General features: G+C 34.5%; 1 protein-coding gene and 1 pseudogene across 2 annotated transcripts; both read right to left on the bottom strand.

The window, feature by feature from the left end:
* Positions 1 to 7,040: 7,040 nt before the first annotated feature.
* On the bottom strand, positions 7,041 to 22,595 carry LOC114744631 (calcium-dependent protein kinase 20). 2 transcript variants are annotated; one of them, XM_028932798.1, is made up of 9 exons: positions 22,590 to 22,595; positions 10,353 to 10,576; positions 9,493 to 9,616; positions 9,243 to 9,386; positions 8,521 to 8,673; positions 8,271 to 8,386; positions 7,981 to 8,148; positions 7,455 to 7,685; positions 7,041 to 7,260 (listed from the first exon to the last, which is right to left on the bottom strand). In XM_028932798.1, exons 2-9 carry the CDS (start codon positions 10,536 to 10,538, stop codon positions 7,105 to 7,107), a joined length of 1,278 nt encoding a protein of 425 aa, XP_028788631.1. In that variant the 5' UTR covers positions 10,539 to 10,576; positions 22,590 to 22,595; the 3' UTR covers positions 7,041 to 7,104. The 2 variants fall into 2 exon arrangements, with proteins under 2 accessions (XP_028788631.1, XP_028788630.1); XM_028932797.1 differs by lacking the exon at positions 22,590 to 22,595 and having other exon boundaries at positions 10,353 to 11,446.
* Positions 17,600 to 23,023, bottom strand: LOC114744628 (putative elongation factor TypA-like SVR3, chloroplastic; annotated as a pseudogene).
* Between the last annotated feature and the right edge of the window lie 423 nt (positions 23,024 to 23,446).

Raw genomic sequence — 23,446 nt, 5'->3', positions numbered from 1 at the left:
TCGAACCAAACAGACACTTAGTTTCTTTTTTATAGAGGCATTATTTACAGCTGCATGTTTGGTCCCCTTGAATTTACTCGGAATATTTTTTCTTCTCTCGGGCGGCAGTTTGCTTGGAAGTTTGGGAAGCCCTAAAAACGGAAGGAATCGAAAGAGGAAAAAAAAACAAAAAAAAAGGGGGCTAAATTAGATAGTTTGGGGGAAGTAGATGATAATGCAAGACGTAAACCCATGTCTTTTTTTTTTTTAAAGAAGCTAAAAACAGGAAATCAACTGAGTACCAATGGGATGTTTGGAAAACTATAAAAATATTTTTAAAAAATACATTTTTTTTAACAAATCAAGTAAACTTCTCTGTATATTTATTTCATACAATATAAAATTATTTTTAAAAATCATGATTTAATTTCTTCGTATTTTCAATCCCATTTGCATCGTTTCCCTTGCGTCACGCGATGGCGACAATGCCTCTGTATTTGATAAGGATAAACATCAAATCTCGACCGTCTTGGAGTAAAGTTATGCTTCTGCACCCTTTCTTTTTGTGGTTTGGTTGACAGATTCAACATTTTTCTCTCTTTCTATTCGATCAAAATTTGTTCGATCGAGCATCGACCACGTCTTAGGATTGGGGGGGAAAAAAATAATGGAGAAATTTTCGAGGCCAAAATCAACGAGGAGAAAGTATGGTCCAATCAGGAACGCGATCTACGTGGCACAGCATATTGACTCGTTATTATTGAACAGCGGGCCCACGTTATAAGGCTCCCGCTGCTGCATATCAATAACATTTTTAAACATCTTATAAAATTATACATTTTTGGTTTATGGTAGCATGTTTCGTGATAATTTTTAAAAATAAATTCGTCTGCTTCACTTTTTAAAAAAAATTGTTGTGATGCTCTGAACTTGTGGCGCCCTCTTCTCGGCACCCATTTCCTAGAAGGCATGTCTGACGGCTGACGTCCTGAAATTATATATGCTATGTATAGCGACAGGATATTCTGAAAGTAATGCCCGGGCCAACTTGGTTTCCAATATCAACTTGATGCAATACATTTTCCCTATTGTTTATATTGACTCAAAACAGGTCCATGAATAATTTATAGTTGAGAAATTTTCACATTCAATAGTACCACAAGCAACTCATGACAGTCCAAAAAAGAAAGGGAGGGTGGTAATCTTCTCTGGCACCGCCCATATATAATATGCAAATTGCCTGTTTTCTTGGCAACACAAAATATCTAACACAGAAACACATATAAAAATGCTCAATAATGCATCACATAATGATATGACTTTCGCTGATTTTGCATGGAAGGGAGGAAGTGGGCCCCGCTAATCTTCAATTATAGACTCATAAAGTTGTTTAAAAGCGTTGGCATCCATTTTACGAAAAACAGATTGAACAATTTGCCTCGTCCTTGTTTGGTCTACGTTCTGAAATGGACGGAGACGTCATTTATTTAAAAGAGAAATTTTATCAAGTCTTCATATTTTGATTCATGTGCACTTAATTTGGGTGGTTCGGAATTGCGTGTACGAATTGGGCTTGGAATTTCTGAAGCTGATGTAAAATGAGTAAACATCGACGTCCGCTTTTGACGCGTGTCCTTTTCTCATGCTCCGTCTGTTAAAATTGCTCCCAGCCCCACTCTCAACTCTCTACCGCGCTGCCCCCGCACTTGGATGTTGAGAGTTTTTAAATAAAAATCAAATTATGATTTTAAAAATAATTTTAAGATATATTATTCAGTTTTTAATATAGGATCCAATTATTAAGTTAGTTCTAGTCTTAAGTATAAGACATATTTATCATATTTATCAATTTTTTTAAATTATCTCTATGGATACTCCCTCAACCATAATTAAATAACAGAACGAGAGAGAATATCAAGAAAGATAATTATAATGTTTTAGAAAGAGCATGTTATATTTTTTATAATTAACTAACTCGTCTAACTTCCTTAATCTAATCAGATTAATTAAATAAGTCTTATATTAAGGATTAGAGGAGTATAAATCTTGATCTCCTTAAAAATATTTTTTAAAAATAATTCTCAGGTCAGACAAACACCCCCTCATCTAGGCCATATATATCGGATCAAACATTTATCCATACACCCTTACATAGACATAAGAGTATGAAATCTTAAATAAATAAATAAAAACATAATTACTAAACAGTTCTAATCATAACAAAGCAGTCTGCGATGGTAAGTTTCAGAATAATGAATACTAATAATTATTTTTTTCTTGGGACAGTAATTCTCCTTAAAAAAATGAGGAAGACAATAACAAAAATATCCTTTTTTTTGGGGCAGCATTTCCTGGCCTATTGATTTTTTTCCCTCAATAGTGAGTCATGCATGTGCTATACTCCTTTATATTGGCTGATTGACTGGGTTCATAATTGAATTTTGATGGTAACCAAAAAAAACAAAGATTGATTTGCCTGTATATACGAGAGAGAGGTGAAAATTGTTTTTTTAAAAATAATAAATAACCTGGAAATGAATATCATGAGAAAAAAGGAATGCTGGAACAAGTGCAATATATTCAATCGATTGTGATTGAGAAGGGCAAATAAAGCGAGGACGCGAAATGGATGGATTACGAGGGAGGTGATGTGGCTGGAGAAAAGTCAGGAGGTGACGTGGCTGGGGGAAAATCGGATGGATTTAAAAATGGACTGCCTTAATGATTGTTGCTAATGTCGAATCTAGCTGTCCCGATTTTTTCTCTTTCCACTTGGCTGATGTGTAGCCTAGGGTCCGTTTAGATGCTTGATGACATTATGATATATAAAGAAATAATATTATTTAAGTATCGTGCTAATTTAAATGGCTTAGACTGACTTAGATGTAATTGAACAGAGGATCTAGCTCAGTTCTGGCTTAAATGAGTCTAATTATTAAATGCTTAAATTAAGCGATAACATTAGCGTCCCATTATATTTCAGTTCCAGGTGGGGGCGCGCGTGTTATGACTTATGATGACAATAATGCATACAAATCTTAATTCCCCTTTTTGTGTTTTGCCTAATAAGTGAAATGATACGTCAGGGGCTTCAATAATTGACTTTTAATTGTGAATCAGCGACCTGCATGACACTCTTCGACTACCCAGAGAGCACCTGTCGGTATCAATTGATTTTTTCAACAGTACTATTGTCTGTTTCCAATTAACGTTTTGTCGATCTGGCCATCTGGGGTCCATGCATGCGCCCCAAACCCCACAAAAACGGATGTGTTTAAACATTGTTTGATGCAAACAATGACATGAATTCAAGTAATATATGGAAATATTCTGTGTTTTTGTAATTTGCGTCTACGAATTGAATTCCCTCTAGTCCGCATAACACAAGAGAGTGATTAAAAAAATTGCAGCTCCAAATATAAGACATTATCAAAATAATTAATATGCTATTATTAAATATAAAAAAGATGAGAAATAATAAAAGTATAATTTTATCAGTTTTCAAAAGTAAAATAAGAAAATTCTATAATTTTGTCATTTTTAGAACAAATTTAATAAGGGAAAAATTACAGAGAAAGGCCCGATGAAAAAGATATTTATTAGAAATGATCTTAAAAACCTTAATTATTTAAAGGGACCAAATATTAAAATATATACTTAAAAAGACTGAAATCACCCTTATTCACACCACAACCCCCTATATTCTCTTACCACTTCCTATAATTTGCATATCATTTAGTAGAATAATTACAATTTATTCTAATTAATTCAAACTAATTTAAATTTTAAAGTCAGATACTGATACTAATTAATTAAATTAATGGCCAACACTGACTAATTTATTTTTCCATTATTTTTAATTCATAATTTTTTCGAGGCTTTCGAAAAAATCAGCAGGGCAGTAAAGTTCTACTATTTACAAAAAAAAAATTTCCGTATTTTTGCTTGTCTATTTTGTACTATTATTTTATTTGAATAAGTTGAATCCTCTAACTTAAGAAAATTTAAAATTTAAAATAAAAAGTGACATAAGAAATTTATTATATTAATAAATATTTGTCATAATAAAAGTATTTATAATAGCTTGAGTAAGAAAATTTATGTTTAAACCTACATGATATTTTTTGTTCTTATTAATTATGAATAATTTATATATTATCTATTAATATATCATTTTTTTAATTTTTCATTCAGCTATATGATTTTGATCGGCTCATTATTTAGGAATCTCAAATAGGAGTTTCATTTTTTTAAGAAAATAATGGACGAATAAATTAATTAGTATTACTTATTAATTGAATTAAATTTAATTATTTAGAATTGTTATGTAACTTTGTAATTCCAATTAGTTTGAATTAATTTGAATAATTGACCAAAAAAAAAGAATTAATTTGAATAAACTTTAATTATTACGTTAAAAAAATTATAAGATATGGTTAGTGTTAGTATATGAGATTTTGTTAAGGACAAATAGATAATTTTAAATTTATATTTTAGTATTTGGTCTTTCTAAATAAATACGGTTTTTAATATTTTTTCTTATAAATATTGGTGTCCTAATCTTCCCATTTACTAATAAGGGACTAAGGGAGTACAGTCATTGAACGTGACACGTGACTGAAAGCCTTGTCCTCTTCTGACACGTGTCTTTTTCTCATGTCTCTTGTGTTGAATTGGTCCCCCTCTCCCCCCTGATGCCCTGACACGTAGGCAGCCATAGCACGTACCATGCACGTCGTGGCAAAAATTTCCACGTAAAGGATGAGACTAGTAAAAATACTCTTCCGGTCCTTAATATAAAACTCATTTAATTAATTTAATTAAATTATGAAAGTTAGGTAAGCTAATTAATTATAAGAAATGTGACACGTTTTTCCTAAAACACCATAATCATATTTCTTAATACCCTCTCTCCCTCTTTTATTTAATTATGGTCGAGGGAGTATCTATAAGGGTAATTTAGAGAAAATGGATAAATATAAAAAATGGGTCTTATATTTAAGATCAAAACTAATTTAATAATTATGTTCTATGTTAAGGACCGGAGGAGTATTAAAAACAAATATACCGTCAGTGGCGAATTTGCACCCTCCCTTCTTGATAACTTCAAAGCGGGTTCTCCTGTTCTTAACCATGAATATTATAATTCATTGATCAAAACTGACACAGTGAGTTGGAAAATGCATTTAATTTGTATCTTACCACGTAATTTTCAATAATATTTTCTCACTTAAATATATAATATTTTAATATAAAATCATCACCAGTCTTTTACAAAAACGAATGCTCACAATTGTAGTGAGATTAATAAGTTTAAAAAGCTCTCAGGCTTTTTCCTCGGACTCGAGCCCTTTTTTTTTTTTTTGTCCCTTCGGCATAGCGGTTCTCCAACGATAGGGTTATTCAGAAGTTCCTATCAGAGACACAGCTTGTTTGTTTGGATCAGAGGCGTCACTTTCAAAAAAAAAAATCCAATGGATTAATTAATTAATAATTAATAGAAGATGAACAACGACCCCATATACATGTCCATCACTGTCTGGGTCATCGATTAGGGTCTTATTTCAGATGCAGGTGGACATTCCCTTTCTGTGCCAATGATTGTCCAAGCCGTCAAGGGACTTGTAAGATCATTTACATCCTTTGTGATCAGAATGATGCATGCCAGATCATTTGCAGTGTTCCAGGAGAATCATTAATTAATGTAAACAAGAGACAAACCAGTGGATTTCAGTGGAACCTTCTTATGCGGACTTCCTTTCTTCCTTCCCTTTCAAATATTTCAGGTCATTGAATAATTGACTTTCTAGCAAACACTGAAATTCTTCCTCTTTTTTTAACCAAAAAAATTAGACAAGTTAGGTCCTAAAAACTCATCAGGGCTAGAACATGCTTTCTGACTTAAAAGGCACTCACAAAGATAATTAAGATATTTTGGCCCCATGTGTTCCTTTTTGTGATTAGCCCATTCAGTATTTTTTATCCTTCTGGTTTAAACAAGCTCACCCCATCTCTGGAAAGAGGATGGAAAGGACAAAGCCCATATCTCCGCTTGACACAAGAAGAGAAAAGAAAATGCAAAATCTCCCCACCTTCGGCCTTCGCGCCCTCAGTCAAAAGGATTCAAACTAAAAATAATAATAACTCACGGACACGGATGGTGTCATGGTGATGCTTGGAATTGTGTAGGTTTTCTCGTCGAGGTTTCAAGGAATGAATGTTCTTGGACAACGCAGGGGACTCATATCCTTAATATAAGACCTATTTAACTAATTTAATTAGATCAAAAAAGTTACATAAGTTAGTTAATTATAAAAAATATGACATGTTTTTTTTTAAATATCATAATCATCTTTCTTAATATCCTCCCTTCATGTCTTACTTGATTATAGTTGAGAGAGTATTAAGGATAATTTAAAAAAAACTGATAAATGTAATAAATACTACCTCCGGTCCTAATTATAAGACCCAGTTGACTTATTTGAGGAGATTAAGGAAGTAAGTTAAGTTAGTTATTTGTAATAAATAAGTGTTGTCATTCCTAAAATATCCTTGCTAATTAAGTATATTGGCTAGAACTATCATTGTTAGAAAGATTATCTTGGAAAAAAATGCATAAATATGAGAGACAAAATGGATTGGGGTCTTATAATTAAGACCAAACAAAAAGTCAAATGGGTCTTATATTAAGGACCGGAGGTAGTAAGTCTTATATACAAGACTAAGATCAACTCAATAATTAGATCTTATATTAAAGACAAGAAGAGTATTTGTGAAACAGAGGTCGCCTAGTGATACCAAAGATGACTCAGATAAAATTATAACATCATTGACATATTTACAGCCACAAATCATAACTTGACCCCTCCTCCATTCACTCCTTTCCCTAATGCCTCCCCAACAACCAAAGTGAACATAATCATCAGTCCCACAAATGACATCACCACATCTCCAGCCAACATCCTATTTTACTATTACATGGGTTTCCCAATACGGTATTTAAATCAAATCAGGGGGAAAAAAAAAAGAATTAAAATGGGAAGGGGCAAAACCATTAAAAAAAAGGAATAAATACATGGAAGACTTGGCATTTTGCCATTCCACTGATTCTAGAGTCATGTAAGGTCATTGCTTGTTGTTGTCCAATGTCAAGGATCCGTCCCTCATCAATTCGAGACTTAGACTTTTGAACCTCTCTCGTGAATACTGTCTTGATGCCTTCCTCCAATCTGTGCCAGCCTTCATCATTGCAGCGAATTCCTCATAACTTATTCGTCCATCCTGCATATTCCCCACCACAACACATTAAAGGGTAATTCTATGAATACTGGATCAGTAATTCTATATACCCATAAGCATTCATTAGTTTATGATAGTAATTTGCTTATGGACATGACAGCAAAATTTTGGCTTGTAATTTTAAATACCACCCACAAGGGAAAAAGAAAAGAAACTTTATTTAAAACTAAACTGACCTTGTCTGTGTCCACATCATGCATAATCGCACTAATGACTTCTTCGTTGTTTGTGTCAACTTCATCAGCTAAGGCGTGGCGTAGCTCCTCAATCTCTATATATCCACTCTGGTTCTGATCGAAGAATTGGAAGGCTTTCTTCAGGTGCTCATCATTGCCCATCTTTCTCAGATGAACAGAAATGGCTACAAATTCTCCATAATCTAGGTATCCGTCTTTATCTGTATCGCCCTGCAAAAGCAGCCCCAAAAGATTAGAAGCTGACGATCTTTCAATGGCCCATAGCTTATACAATAAGTAAACATATAGAACATTGTCTAGGAAAATTAAGAATGTCTAATTGTGACTATCCCCTTGTTCCAGCAAAGGACTACAATGCACTTCGGCGAATGCAGCACTCATGAGGAAGTAAGAAGAGAGGAGAGAGCCCCCAAACTTGACAGAAGTACAAATTTCAGCGCCTAGTTCTAACCTACAAGTTTACAACTGCAAACTCAGTAGTAGAGAAGATTCCAGTGATACTCACTGCTTCCATCAGAATTTGAACGTCAGCATCAGCCATCTGATGGCCTAATTTATGCAACCCCAGTCGTAGCTCATCAATGTTAATTTTTCCTCTATTGCTAGTATCCATCACCTTGAATCCCTCTTTTATACCTGCAACTTCTTCTACAGACAAATGCTCTGCAATCACCTGTTCACATGAAATTTCACCACATACAAGATATCAGTTGGCTTTGAATTAACGTGATCACATGTATGAACATATAGAAGACGACCCCCAAATAGATTTCCAGCAAGTTTCGGAGGCATTACCCTTAGAGCTCTTTTCTTAAGCTTGTTCATTACTGAGAATTGCTTGAGCCTTGCCTTAACAGTTTCTCCTAATGAAACATTAGGAGCTTTCTTGGCATTCAGTAACCATGGATGATCTGCATTTGATAAAAAAGAGAAACATCAATCGTCAATTCCAACCCCTCTCTAAATCTTGTCAATGAGCCGAAATGCCACATATTCTATGCTTCTCGTTATGTCCCTAAAGCTGTACATACGAACTGCATATTACCTAACACTTCCTGCGCAGAAAGCCGCCGCCTTGGGTCAGGATCAAGCATTTTCTTAACAAGGTCTTTCGCATTATCAGAAACTTTTGGCCATGGGTCCCTTTTAAAATCAATAACAGATCTTATGATTGCTTGTGCAACTCCCTGTTCAGTTTCTGCATTTGAAGAAAGAAAATGTGGACATATTAGCTTGAAGGAAAAATATTTACATGGAAAAAAACCTTTATTAGATGAATTCATTAATTCCTACAAACAGGACAAGAACAACTCTTTAACATATAACCAAAGGAGGGAAAAAAAAAAAAACAAAACAGTTATTTGTCTGTTGCTGCAGACAGTAATGCAGTTAGTGATCTCAGCATCTCTTGCTCAAATGACAAATCATTACTCAACTCAACGCCGAAGAGTACAAGACACCAAGACACGACCAAAGCATTGATGAATCCCGGCTCAATGGTCAATATGAAAATGTAACCAAGAACCCAGGGTATAGCATATGTCTTTAGTCTTTATTCTGACGATACAGGCAGATGGCATGGGCTAGATATATTTATTAGCTGGGAAACAAACGGGCTACTCTTTTCTGAGCATACTGAAGCCATTTGAAGACAAGTATTTATTTTTCTTCCAACAGTATATCCATCGCGACTTAAAATTGAATGCTCAGCCATTAAAGACGCAACTGTCATGAGTTGAAATGCACCATTCACAGGACAAAACTAACCTGCCCAAAACGGCGGGACACCACAAAGTAGGATGTATAGAATTACTCCAGCACTCCATATATCTACTTCTGGGCCATAATTTCGTTTTAGTACCTCAGGAGCCATGTAATAAGGACTTCCAACTATCTCATTAAATCTTTCACCTGTAGAAAATGGCAAGCATCAGTAAATGAATCCTGGACAGAGGCAGCTGATTTATAAAAGACAAGCAACGTAAAGATGAATTCAATTTCTACTCAAAGGCATTACCAGGTTTAAAGAAAACCGACAGCCCAAAATCAATAGCCTTCAGTGGTGCTGTTTCTTTCTTGTTTCCGAACAAAAAGTTCTCAGGCTTGAGATCTCGATGCATCACACCATGTTTGTGGCACATCTGCAAACAGAAATTTCTCAATACCAAATTTCAAAGTTCAGGACAATACACAATTTGAAGACCATAAGCCTAAAATTGTCAATTCTGAATGCAGTATCCTCAGGCCAACTGCCTTTAACAGCAAAGGTTTAAAATTTGGTTGAACCAGAAGTTTAAGTGTTTAACAAATAAATATTGTCATAGCTACGTTAAGGAGCACGATACTTTGATTATAATAATTTCATTTGCTTGCAAAAGGTATGATAGACGAATTCTTTATAGAATAGTCATTTACCAGCACATGCCATTTGCAACACACAGTTATACAGCAAATAATGGTCATAATGAACCTACCCCAGCCTATACATAACGAAACCAACGAAGAATGCTCATAGAAGTCTAGTTTTATGAGCATTAGTATCCAAGTAATAAGCTCAATTATTAACAAGAAAAGGAAAAGGGGAAAAAAAGCAATCAGCTCAATATATATAGTTCCCGCAGGTTCAGAGGGCTCTCCATTTCCAAAGGCTTCCCATTTCCGGTAAGATTGGAATCTCCTAAAGCATCTTTTTAATGCTATTTCTGTGTAACCAAAAAAATATGATTCTGAAACATACCGAATAAATTCCTCCGCTTTAAAACAACTCAACGCTTGGATAAACCAAAACAATCATTTAAAATTTCATATGTACAAACAGATCTAAGAGATAGCCCAAAAAGCAAGAATAGGAACACTTAGGAATTCAGAATTTCTAACCTGCACAACTTCGACAATCGTCCGGGTGACCACTGCGGCGGCGCGTTCTGTGTAGTGCCCACGCGCAACAATCCGATCGAACAATTCTCCTCCTTCGCACAATTCCATCACCAGATGAACGGCATTGTCGTCTTCATAGGTGCCCTTTAAGGTCACGATATTGGGATGCTTCGGTAAATGCTTCATAATCTCAACTTCTCTCCTCACGTCCTCGATATCTATGGCTGTTCTCAGCTTCTTCTTCGATATCGATTTGCAAGCTAAAACTTCACCCGTCTCTCTATCGGTACACAGGTAGGTTATTCCGAATTCTCCCCTTCCAAGCTCGCGACCCAGCTCGTATTTGCGCTCGATTTCGCGACCCGTCGGATCGCTCAAAACGGAGAGCTTGCTTCCACCGTTGCCATGGTAGTTTACGTCGTCGCTGGCAAATGGGTTTTCCTTCTTCTTCTTCCCCTTCTTCTTCGTCTCACGAGGTCCGGACGGAGTTACACAACAATTACCCATGATTCAAGAGGCCTAAACTCCGATGAATTTGAATTTTCAAAGATAACAAACCTGAGAGGCACAAGAGGCTCAGAGCCAAATAGAGGTCAAATGCATTCAAATCTGACCTCTGTGAGCGACTTAACAGATGGGCGATCTCAATTCAAGATCTAGCTTTAACCCTACAAAATCCCAGACGTTTCCCCAAAAAAGTAATAATTGTGTTGAAAATAATCACAGCAGGGAATTCTCCAAGAGAAATTTCGTTTTCCCCAATGAATACACTGAAAATGGAAGAAAAATTGAGAATTTCAATAAAGAAAGATAAATAAGCAAATGGCCAGAGATGCAAAGAAGAGTGACAGATGATTTAAGGAGGGCGGAGGGCTTTGGGAAGGAAAAAGAGGGATCAAAATTAATAAAGCGCGTGAGCCACCAAGGATGAAAGCAGAGGGAACAGAAGAGATGGTCAAACTGTATCTTCTGTCCCTTGCTCTGAATTTATTTTCTTCCTAGAGCTCAAGATTTTCTTTCTCCGTCTCTGAGAAAGTCAAATTTAAAAAGAAGCTGCTTTTCCAAATTTGTATTGTACATATCCAAATCCCAGTTCAACAATCAACAAATAAAAGCTTCTTCCAACATCTGATGAGATAAATGAAGCTGGTTCGTTGCCTGACCTGGACATAGTTTAATTACCGTAATGCCCTTTGAAAAGTTTGTTCAACGACCAAGTGCAGCATGGCAGCCGGCCGAACCCCGCACTTTTAAGACCACGTTTTAACGTCCGAGTGTTCACAGGTATATATTCACCAATTTTGAATTTTATCGTATTTTCAGCTTTAACTTTGTAATTGTCCATGCATTCTAGACACTTTTTTTCCCCATAATAATTGATCTGAATCTATATTTTGGAGGGTGTTTGGCAACCTTCAAACTATAGTTTCAGAAGTATTTTTTTACAAAACGAAACAAATTTCTTCACATATTTACTTCGTAAACCATAAAAATACTTTTGAAACCATGATTTGGTTTTTATCTAAATACCTCCTTATCTCTGTTCTCCGTCTATATAGCATTCCTAGACTCGTCAGTGGGGTATCCGTCTTTTTTCTTTGCTTTTTTTGGCCAGCATTGGGTAGTAATCATAAGCCAGAGTTTTTTTTTTGAAGAAAATAATAATAATGATAATAAAGAACAAGCACGTCGCCAGGAAGGTTGATGCATTCATTATTTTGACTGTCACGTTTCTGGAAGCCTTTTTTTTGGGGGGTAGATTTACGTCAAATTCAGTTATATGTTGCTGAATTGACTTTAGTCTAAAGTATAAGCAAGGCCTGAGTTTTAGTTTCTTTTCCTTTTGTTGGCAACAAACAAAAAATAGTTCCTTTTCCTTTTCCTTTTTTTTTCTTGGTTGGAACATTTTCTTCTTCTGTGTTTAATTTGCATGAATTTCCTTTAATCACAACACGTGCCTCGCTATTTCTATTATGATTCCCTAGTGTTTTGAACATTTATCCAGCTAAGACAGCATGAAAACATTTATGAGAGGATAAATTATATATATATATATATATTCCCCGTAACTGTTATAAATTTTATGAGGATGTACTCCTTCTGTCCCTTATTATAAAATCTTTTGAACTAAATTGTACGATTTAAGAAAACAGTTAAAATGAATTAAAAACGATTAATATATAGCAAATGTAATTTTTTTTCAAACATACCCCTATCTATAAATAGGTAAATATGAGAGAGTAATGATAAGATAGATGAAGAAAGATAATGTATTAAACGTATTAAATTATAGATAAAATAGGTAATAGTACATTAAATACTTAGACAAACTCAAAGAGAATCTTATAAAAAAGACAAATCCATTTAAAAAATCAAATCTTATAATAAGGGACGGGAGAAGTATACGACTACTATCTTGTTTAGTACTACTATTTATTTTTATTTGGGGTTGTTCAGAGACAGCAAAAGACAGTGGCATTATTAATTAAACGCAGACACAGCAAACACACACTATGAAGTCCTTCTCTCGTGATGTTTTGAGATAAGATATTAACTTTTTTCCGAGTCAATTCATTGTTTCTGGTCAAGATTTAGTTTCCCCATTTCGTTTTGTTTTCTTAGGTCACAAGACACGTCCGATTCACCAAGTGGTGGTTGGCGAGTACAAGGGATCCCTCTTATTTTTGATGCGGCCGGCATATTTGGACTTCGGGGGTTCACACTGGTCAAAGGTAATAACTAATTTTAGTTTACTATGTAGAGACGAATGAGAATTTTAGAATTATTCATCCGCGTCGCAACCTGCCTTGCAAATTTTGCACGTGCAGTCTTCAAAGATATCTTTAAAATTCTATACATTTTTTTGGGATAATCCTCAAAAAAATTCCTCTAAAATTTGAAAATTCTAAACGAGAAAGGATTAAAAATATGTTATTATTTACTTTTTAAATATTGTCAACTGTTATTAAAGTGTGACGAACAAGACTGATTTAAAATTTTAGAATTTAAATGTGTTTTTTTGGGATTCTTTCTTTTCTTTTTTTGTTTTAAAAATCTTGACAGGTTTATAGGTTCATACGCGTGAATTCTTGTGTCAAAAACATTACCCACTTTGATTTTAAATATGAAAACTAGTTGAGTAATTGATTTTGATTTTTAAATATAATATTTTAATTTATTTTATTTCAAAAAATTATAAGTTTTTGGATATATTATCATAATTGTCTGCACATGTCAAGAGCAGATTTTAACTAATTGTCAATATTTTTAATGCGAATGACTAAATAAATATTTTAGAAAAAATTGTACTTCATACACGCAGTGTAAAAGTATGTTTTTTTAATGCACACATGTTCTGTTGGCAAAAAAAAAAATGCACACATGTTCTGGCTGATTGAATCCAATCTCTTAATATATTTTACTATAAAAACGGGGAATAAAAAGACACAGTTCCATTAGAGAAGATCTCATGCGGACAAGAGAGAGCTTGTAAATTATATCAGGTCATGGATTATTAGTTATAAATACATATTTCATTTCACTTAAATTATATTTTTTAAATAAAATCAACTAATTCAAGTACGTGTTGTTTTAACTGAAGATATTTTAATGAAAAGAATGGAAATAAAAATGTACATAATTTTATTAAAAATTAAAAAAGTAATATATAATTGCCCGTGGATGGGGGGGGGGAGCTAGTTAGTGTCACTGTCACTAGCCTCTGCCCTTGGGAGCTGGGGACATACGAATGAGACAATATAGGGACGGGGCAAAAGGGTATTTTGGAGAAAGTACGATTTTAAGCTTAACGGGAAAAAAAAAGGTGAAAAAGAAAGAAAAACAGAGAGAGGGGGGGCCGAAAAGCAACGCCGCTAAATTTAATTGGAGGATGCATGAATGATGAGGGTTGACCAGTCAAACTCTCCCCATATTTGACTTGCCCTCTCAAAACGACTACTCTGCTTTTTTTTTTTTTAATATATATATTTTAATATTTATTTTTGTCATCATTCCCACCTGGTTGCTTCATGGCCCCAAAAGCCTTAGAGTGTCATAATATCCCATCACTACACACCAAACTAACTTCACGTTTTTACGTGACATTAGCATTAACAGTTAAGCCAGCATCTAATCCAATCCAAACCTGGCCATTATTTATATTACCTTCAGTATTTAATATAAAAACTAATTGATTAATTTAAATAAATTAAAAAAATAGTTAAATTAAATATTTATAATAAATAAGTATTGTCTTTTTGCAAATATTCTTCTTAATTAAGTGTATTAATTAGAATTATTATTACTATAAGAACTATCATGAAAAAAAAGAATAAATACGATAGATGAAATTGATTAAGGTCTTATATTAGAATCAAAATAAAATCAAACGAGTTTTATATTAATGATTGAAGGTAATATTCTACTCGCAGGAAACGAATTTAGACGTTCCTATTTTGATTATTGATGTTAATATTAAATTTTATTACCAACTCAATAAAATGCTGTAAATAAAACAAACGATCAATTAGTTTATCGGATATATACAATAATTGTGCAGAGAAATGGTAAGTGGAATGGACTTGTGAGTTGGAGTAAAAAAGAGACAATGTAACATCTTCTCACAACCGTTTGCGCATTGCTTCATTGAAAAAAAAGAAAAAATAATCCAATTTTGCTTTTCGGTCCTTACCTGCAAATAATAACCCGTGTGTTTCTCTTGAACATCAGTTGGGTTTTGGGTCAGGTATTTAGCAAGTCCCCAAAAAAAATTTTTGAACTTTTTGGTCACCAACCCAAAAATATTGAATTTAGATATAATTTCAAATTAACATGCCATTCGTATCTTTTTATTTTATATATATTTATTTATTTATTCGTCCGTCTCTATCTTACCAAAAACTTGAGCTGTTCTGGCCCTTTCCTGTGCAGTCATTATTGAGATGATAGGATGAGCAAGAATTTTTAAGTGTTCCCAGTCAAAAATGGCATGTTTAATTTATAATTAATTGTTGACCCCAAGTTACGAATTAATATTTGAGAATCATTAAAAAATTTGACTTGGCCTGACATTTCCCCTAATAATTGAATTATCAATATTTTGTTCTGGACACCTCATTCTTAATATTCACTAACAAAGGCCAGGAAGAGGAAAACCATTCCTTCACCCAGCCTTTACTTTTACTTCGCTCATCAAAAAACGAAGTGATGACAGGCTCCATTAGTGTAGGTAAGGGTGGAAACAGGTCAGACCAGGCCAGACTTTGCTCTTAACAGGCCAGGCCTGTTTTGGAGCCTATTGGCCTGAGTCTGGCCTGTGGCCTGTTACAGGCTTATTTTTCAGCCTGAGCCTGGCCTGTGTAAAGGCCTGGCCTGGCCTGAAGCCTGTTAAAAGGCCTGTATTTTAAAAATTCAAATTATAATAATTATTTTTTAAAAAAGCTAAGATTAAAAAAACGTGCATAATAATTAAATTTTTAGTCTTGTCTTTTATTTAAATTTTAGTATCATAACTACTATTTTAAATCTTAATTATAATTTATAAGAATGTTATTGAAAACTAATTGTAATTATATGTTAAAATTTGGAATAAGACTACGTTTAAGTACACACAAAAAATTAAAATTAAGACAAATAAATAAGAGGAAAAAATAATAATTTTATAATGAATAAAGAGGATATCATACTTAAATTAACATAATACGTAAGTTAGTTAATTTATCATTCTTGAAACAAAATTTTCTTTCCTATTTTTTTTATATTTTTAAGATTTAAAAATCACATTATTTATTAATATTATTATTTTAAATTATATTTTTATCTCACTTGTCATCTAAATTTCAAAATCTAAGAAAAGATTAAGCTATTAACTATATATTAAATTAAAAAATAAATTAAAAAAACATATTAACAATAATAGCATTAATTAATTTTTTATATATTATAATTATAAATTCTTAACAGGCCCAGGCCAGCCTAATAGGCTTAACAGGCTTTTTAGAAAGCCTAAGCCTGGCCTGTTTAACTAAACAGGCCTGAGCCTGTTATTTTTGGAAAACAGGCCAGGCCAGGGCAGGCCAAATGCAGGCCAGGCCATAGGCCCCTGACAGGCCGCCTGGCCTGTTTCCACCCCTAAATGTAGGATAACAAGTACACGAGAGAACACAACCATTAATACTTATATACTTATATAGGGCCTACTTTTTTTTGTCCCCCTTTTCCTTTTCTCTGTTTTTTTTTTTTTTTAAAAAGCCCTCCTGGATAAGGAACAAACTGCATATACAAATTTTTGTATAGGTCAAGTATGGCTTCTTCAGTTTTATCCGGGACTACCAATATTAAAATGCATTGACAAAATCAACGGAATTGAATCTAACAGAAGAGACTAGCATTCCACAACGTGGTGAGAGTGCCTATATTTAATGCTCGATAGTACTTTAAACATGATTGTTTTCAATAAAAAAATACATATGCTTAGTAAAAAAAAAAAAGATGCGCTGACAAAGCCCTGTATAATGGAAATTTCTTCTAACCAACAACTTGAGAATCAAGAGAGTCAAACTTGAAGGTGTATGCGTTGAATGTTCATTGAATTTAGACAGCGTCGTAGGACGAATCCCAGCTAGAATCTCCGTATAATTACCCTCAGAAGTCAGAAGATTCCCTCTTCTTTTTATTTTACCCTGGGAGGAAAACGAACGAACTCAATCATGGTTTATTACCACTTGCTCATTTCGCATGATTTAAAAACAAAAAAAAAGGTTAGATTTCAGCTCTTCATCGATGGAAAAGAAGGAAAATATTAGAAAAATATATGAAACTTACGATAAATACTATCTCTGATCCTAATTATAAGAGCTAATTAACTAATTTGACAAAATTAAAGAAATAAATTTAGTTAGTTATTTGTAATAAATATATATTGTCTTCTAAAATCCTTACTAATCAAATGTATTAGTTAAAATTACTATTATTAAAAGGACTATTTTAAAAAATATATATATAAATATGAGAAATAAAATGAATTAAGGTTTTATATTTAAGATTAAAATAAAAGCAAACACAGTTTTATATTAAGAAATGGAAACAGTATTGTTTTTGAACTCATGGCTGAAGCTGTCCGAGGAGGAGGCCGCAGGATGAGAAAAGTTCAACCAAGGGATTGTTTAACGTCCCAGGCATGGGAATATTGTGATTTTTCACTTCTTCAAATTTACAGTTCGGTAAAATGTGCTGCTTCTCACCAGAAAAATAGGGAAAGTAACTATAATGCCTCGGAAGATGCTATTCAGACGCAAGAGTAATAATCTGATATGGCTTTACAAATCATCCCAGACGTTAGCTTTCAGGCACTTGTCTGGTATATAACAATATCCATCAATCACCATTTCACAAAGAATGCATCATTTGACTTTCCTACAGCTAAACACTAGCGCCTTTATAAGGTAAACAAAAATTCAAGGCCCCTGTGCCTCCAAATCAATCCATGAACAATTGCTATAAAGAAAACAGCTTATCACCGGCCCTTATATTTTGCAGCAGGTGAGAAGAATTTCTCGTATTACATGGAGCCATAAGTGGCTTGGCTTTTTACGACCAGCAATAATATTAGCGGGATATACAGATGGTCCCCGGACAAAGCACCCGCAAGTTGCAGGTTCACGGTGGAAAGTCTACCTTGTTTTCTTGGCTAGTTTAGGATTCTTGCACATTCGGATGCTTCGGGGAGTGACCTCTACTAGTTCATCTTCTTGGATGTATTCGATGCAGTCATCCAGACTATAATCCAGTGGTGTGTCGAGAACCACTGCATGAAGGAGTAAGATTAAAAATAGCACAATTCCTGGCTCATACCTACAGACTGGAGAACTTGCGACTAGAGTTTCCTTTCTTATAAATTCTGGGCTCAAAAAAATACAAGCCTGAATCTGCCTTACAGAATTCTCTCAGCCCAAGACTTGTAAATAACCATCCTCTGAAAGGGTCTCTTCAGAAGCTAAATTGTTATAAGCGCAAGGTAAGTAAGTACAGAAACCAAGATGTGTTATAACCCAAATAAATGGACTATATGAAATTTTTTTAGACTCGCTTTCTTAAATATCTGATGAAAGCTTGCTGCTACAGCTAGGGTTGTTCGGCAGTTCAGGTTCGACTTGAAGGAACTCTAGAATTGCAGTAAGCAAGGTAGCTAATAATAAAATAATCACTTTTGAAGAGATTTGGTCTCTAAGACTAGTAATTGCATCAGAACACTTCATAAGGATTTGTGTATTTCATGTGGATAGAAAATTGCAACTGCGCTAGCGCTCCTCACCTGTTTGTTCCTTGTTGGAACGAATGTTTGTTGCAGCCTTTTTCTTGCAAACATTTAAGGCCAAATCCCCAGGTCGCTGATGGATGCCGACAATTTGACCTTTGTAAACATCCACTCCAGGACCAATAAACATCTGTCCCCTCTCCTGTGAACTAGCAAGCGCATACGAAGTACTTGTTCCATCTTCAAAAGCAACCTGTAAGTCAATAATGTATAATTAATTAATGAATGGAGGAGACATTGGCGTCCTGATTTGCCTGCTATGAACTGCTCTAATGATCCAAAGGAGATGTCTGCAGCCCAAGGGATGAGGCTGAACAGTATGGGTAACATAATTAAAATTTTCTGTAGCAGTAACGAAGTTACCAGTGAGCCTTGATCCCGAGTACTGATGTCCCCAGCCCAAGGCCCATAGCTATCAAAGATAGTGTTGAGAATTGCTGTTCCACGGGAAGCTGTTAAGATAGAATTCCGCAGTCCTAAAAGGCCACGGGTTGGAATCTTATATTTGAGTAGGGTAGTTCCTTCCGATCTAGGGGGAAAAAATAAAAGTCATTATCAGAAAGATTGTTATATCAATTTCGGTGCAGATAAGGGGGGAAAGCTGTCAAAACTATCTTTTGCTCGTCTATAGCGAGTTACTAACACTAACAGATGCCCTACAGTTGGAAAGAGGAAGCAATTAATCATTTCTCCAGCTCGGGCAGGAATCTATTGATACTATAACTATTAGTAAATGAAAATATCGCTCTGTTTTTTCATGATTATCTGGTGTTTAATGCTACAAGCTAATCCTTCATGGAAGATGTGGAAATTATTAATCCTTTATTAACCATGGAAAGTCATTCAACAACTCAAGGCAGGTCTTGAAATATGCAGTGCTTTATCAGCCCCATAGCCAGCCATTTAACATAAACTATTTAATACTATTTTAATTTTTTTTTTCATGAAAATAAACTTTTGTTCCACAACTCAAGAACCCTCTTTCAAGGAAAACCCTATTCTTTTTGAGTAGGAAGTTGTCTCAGTGCAGTTCTTGTATCCCTTCTTTCCAAACGGCCATATTGGGTGATGCTTTTAGTATTACTCATGCGCGTCTGGACATATTACCAATCAATTAATCTCCAAGTCACGCCTTAATTACTCCCATCACTTAAAAAAATTTTTAAAAAAACTGATCTCCTGGTATTATGCCACCACACACATTAACTCGGGGCGTATGTATAATATACATTTGGACTTGGGTAGTTAACCATATCGTAATTAAAATAGAAGATAACCAATGCCACATACCCAACTCCTTCCATATCGAACATTTGTCCTCGCCTCTTGCCCAGAAGTTCAACAACAGCTCCCATATGTTCTTCTGGTACCTCCACGGTGGCAATCTGCAACCGTTTAATTACATGAAATGAGCAAAAATAATAAATATTAACCTGCCTGGTGAAAAGGAATATTCTTACTCATGGATTTTGGAACTGTACAAAGATATAAATGACAGTTTCGGCACGTCGTAGCAAAATAAAAGTTTCACTCCTTAAAATCAGAAACTCAAATAAGGGTGAAAGTTATATGAGTTCCGATATGTTGAAATACTTCAATATCACATCATCTTAACTTGCTTGTATAATTAAGAATGTTGATTCTCAAGGCAAAATATAGTCAAATCAAAAGTAAGCCTCAGGAAAATGACAATTAGGAAGAAGCAAACAAAAAGACGATAATACTTTCTCGGATCCTTCACGTTTAGTAATGTACTTTCAGAGGACTTTTTAATCTATTATTTACACATGAGGGTAGGATAATCTATTTATTTAGTGATCCTGTAATACTAAATTAAAAAAATCCTGTGAAAAAAGCATTTCAATACAGCAAAAAATTACCAGATCTCCATTTCTATGTCAAATAAGGCTATACAACGCTATCAATTATGCTTGCACCTCCTCATATGGCTATTTAAGTCTTCAAAACAAAAATAAAAGGCATCGCTTGCAAAGTCACCTCATATGGTTCCTGCAGTTGGTCACCCACTTTCTTGTTTATAACTTTGGGAGGACCTACCATGAATTCATATCCTTCTTTCGCCTGCAAATGCCAATTTTTTTTTTCGGGGACAAAGTAAATGCCATATTAGGAACAGAGCCCCCAAAAAAAAAAGTGAAACAATTATCATTAAAACTTTGTAATTCAGGACTTGTTAATTTTCTGCTCAGCCTCATTTATCGCATCACTTTTTAGCATCAAAGAGCTCATTTATTTCCCAATTTATTTTCTTTTTATATGATTGTAATCAGACCTTAAAATATGTTTTCTCATGCATTTATTTCTTCATTTTTATTGTATTGTAGTTGTTGTCCGATCTGGTCAACTACTGCAGATTGTCAACACTTCTCCCTGCCTTCTTTTTTTGAGATCCTAAGATTTCACTGCCTTAATGGTGGCTTTATTTCAGAGGCTGAACGGCAGGGATGTTGCCATCTGCTTCCTTATGTAATTTCATTTTCACCTCATGCCGTGATTAAAGTAGAAATTTAAAGGTCATTATTTGTTGAATTTCTTCACTCATACTTACATATTTTCTATGAGTATGGTTATGTGCAAAGTACCACGACCACTGACAATAAAGGTATCTGCTGTTTCACCATCTTCAACTCTCATGGCCAAATTTCGCTCTAGCTCACGAGAGAGTCTGTCCCTTAAATTCCTACTAGTAACATACTTTCCCTGGAAAGTTGTAAAGAACTCAAGTAAGTAGAGCCAAATCAACAGAAGAAACTATCTATTTAACTATTACCTAACTGCTAAACAGAAATTCCAATAATGCCAAAGCAGCTATGCTAGCTAAACGAAATCAGTTATAAAAATTATGGCCTAAAAGGCAGCACCAGGACATTCATATAGAATAGATGCAGATCAAGATTGTCCCATGTAACATATAATCACAGTGAACAGACATACCTCCCGCCCAACAAAAGGTGAAGTGTTTATTAGAAAAGACATTTTCACTGTAGGTTCTTCCACCCTGATGGATGGCAGTGGCTTCCCTGATACTTTGTCAGCAATTGTTTCCCCAATCTGATTAAAGAATTAAAATAGTTAAAAAGACTACACATATGTAACATGAATTCCATCCTAAACCATAAAACACTCAGCCGTACCTGAATATCAGCAATTCCACATACAGCACATATATCACCAGCCTCCACACGTGCTGCAGGGACCCTACTGAATTTGTCATACACAAAAAGCTCACTGATTCTTCCATATCTGCATGAATCCTCAGTAGTACATACCTGGATAAAAGAAATCTATTATTTCATTTCAAAAGAAAACGACATGCATATTCACTTGAAAACTAAGCCTCAGTAATCTCAAATGTCTCCCAAACAAAAGCGCACATGCGCGCAGACGATAAGTTATTGATAACAAGGCTCAGATTTCACTTATTATCTGTCAAATTTCAAGACTCAGTATTGTAAGCATAAGATAAAGGTGAAGTATGTCGGGGAGGAGATTAGAAGTAGGAAAACAGAGGATAGAAGTAAAGGCCATTATCTCACCCTGACGTCCATGCCCTTTTCTAATACTCCAGCTTGCAAGCGTCCAATTGCTATGCGCCCTTTATGTTCATCATACTCAATATTTGTAGCCTGGATAGAAGCACCAAGTGCAGGAGTAGGGATTAGATCTTTAGACACATAAATTAACAAATATGCACGACTATAGTCCTTAAATAAGTTCATTCTGTATTATCAAGCACAGGTGCTTGTTACTGATCTTCCTCTTTATATCCTCTCTTCATTTCCCTTGAGGTGGTAAGGTAATGGGAATAGAAGTTCACTAAACATCCTCAAATATTTAAAAATAACTGGGAAAAAAAAATGCCATTCGGTTCACTATATAGATTGAACTGGGATGATTCACACAGAAGCTGAGAAAGTTAAAATAGATCATATGACTCCACATCTAATAGTTTTCGTATCTGAACATGGCCATCAATAACTACTCATATTTATTCAGCTTTTGATACTGGCAAATCTGGCGTTAACCTTTCTATGGTTAGAAAAGATCAGAAAAAGACAAGCCATTAGCAATTGATCCATCGTTCAGCATTTCACATCACGGAGCTCAGCACAGGAAATAGTGAGCTATACAGATAAAATCATCTAGGTAACAGAAAAGTGATATAAAAACTAATATCACTAACAAGCATTTGCAGTGCACCATCTTTTTCAATATGTGGTCCAGGGATGCATCTGATTATAGCTTCAAATAATGGGCCAAGATCTTCAGCCAATTTTTCAGGAGATAGTCCTGCTTGTCCCTTTATACCACTAGCGTATATTGTTTGGAAGTCACACTGCACACAAAAAGGGCAAAACTCTCACATTATTATTTACAGAATCTGGACACTATTTAGACCATTTTGACAATATAAACCACAGAAGTTATTTGACAAATCACAAGCGACAACATCCCAAACCTAGATGGAAAGCAAGAGTTTTAAGTCCGAAGTTTTCTTCCATCACATCTTATTTGGGAGAGAAATAATTTTGTGGCTTCTTTGTGGACCTCAACAATTTTACAAAGGTTTGCAATGCTCTTCTCAGCTACTGTGTTTTTCCTCCCTCCGGATTAGGGAGGTTTACCTGACCTCATTGTTCTCTTCTCATCAATAAAAAGAAAATTTCAACCTCATTTCTTTTTGGTGAAAAAATTCCAACCTAATTTCTGCAGTACGGGAAAGTTAGACTACCGTTATTTTAAATAAATAACCAATTTA

Source organism: Neltuma alba, unplaced genomic scaffold, assembly GCF_004799145.2.
Source record: "Neltuma alba isolate B1F8T4 unplaced genomic scaffold, ASM479914v2 tig00004413_pilon, whole genome shotgun sequence".
NCBI lineage: Eukaryota > Viridiplantae > Streptophyta > Magnoliopsida > Fabales > Fabaceae > Neltuma > Neltuma alba.
The sequence above is the reverse complement of the archived record's forward strand: the minus strand, read 5'-3'. Positions and strand labels throughout refer to the sequence as shown.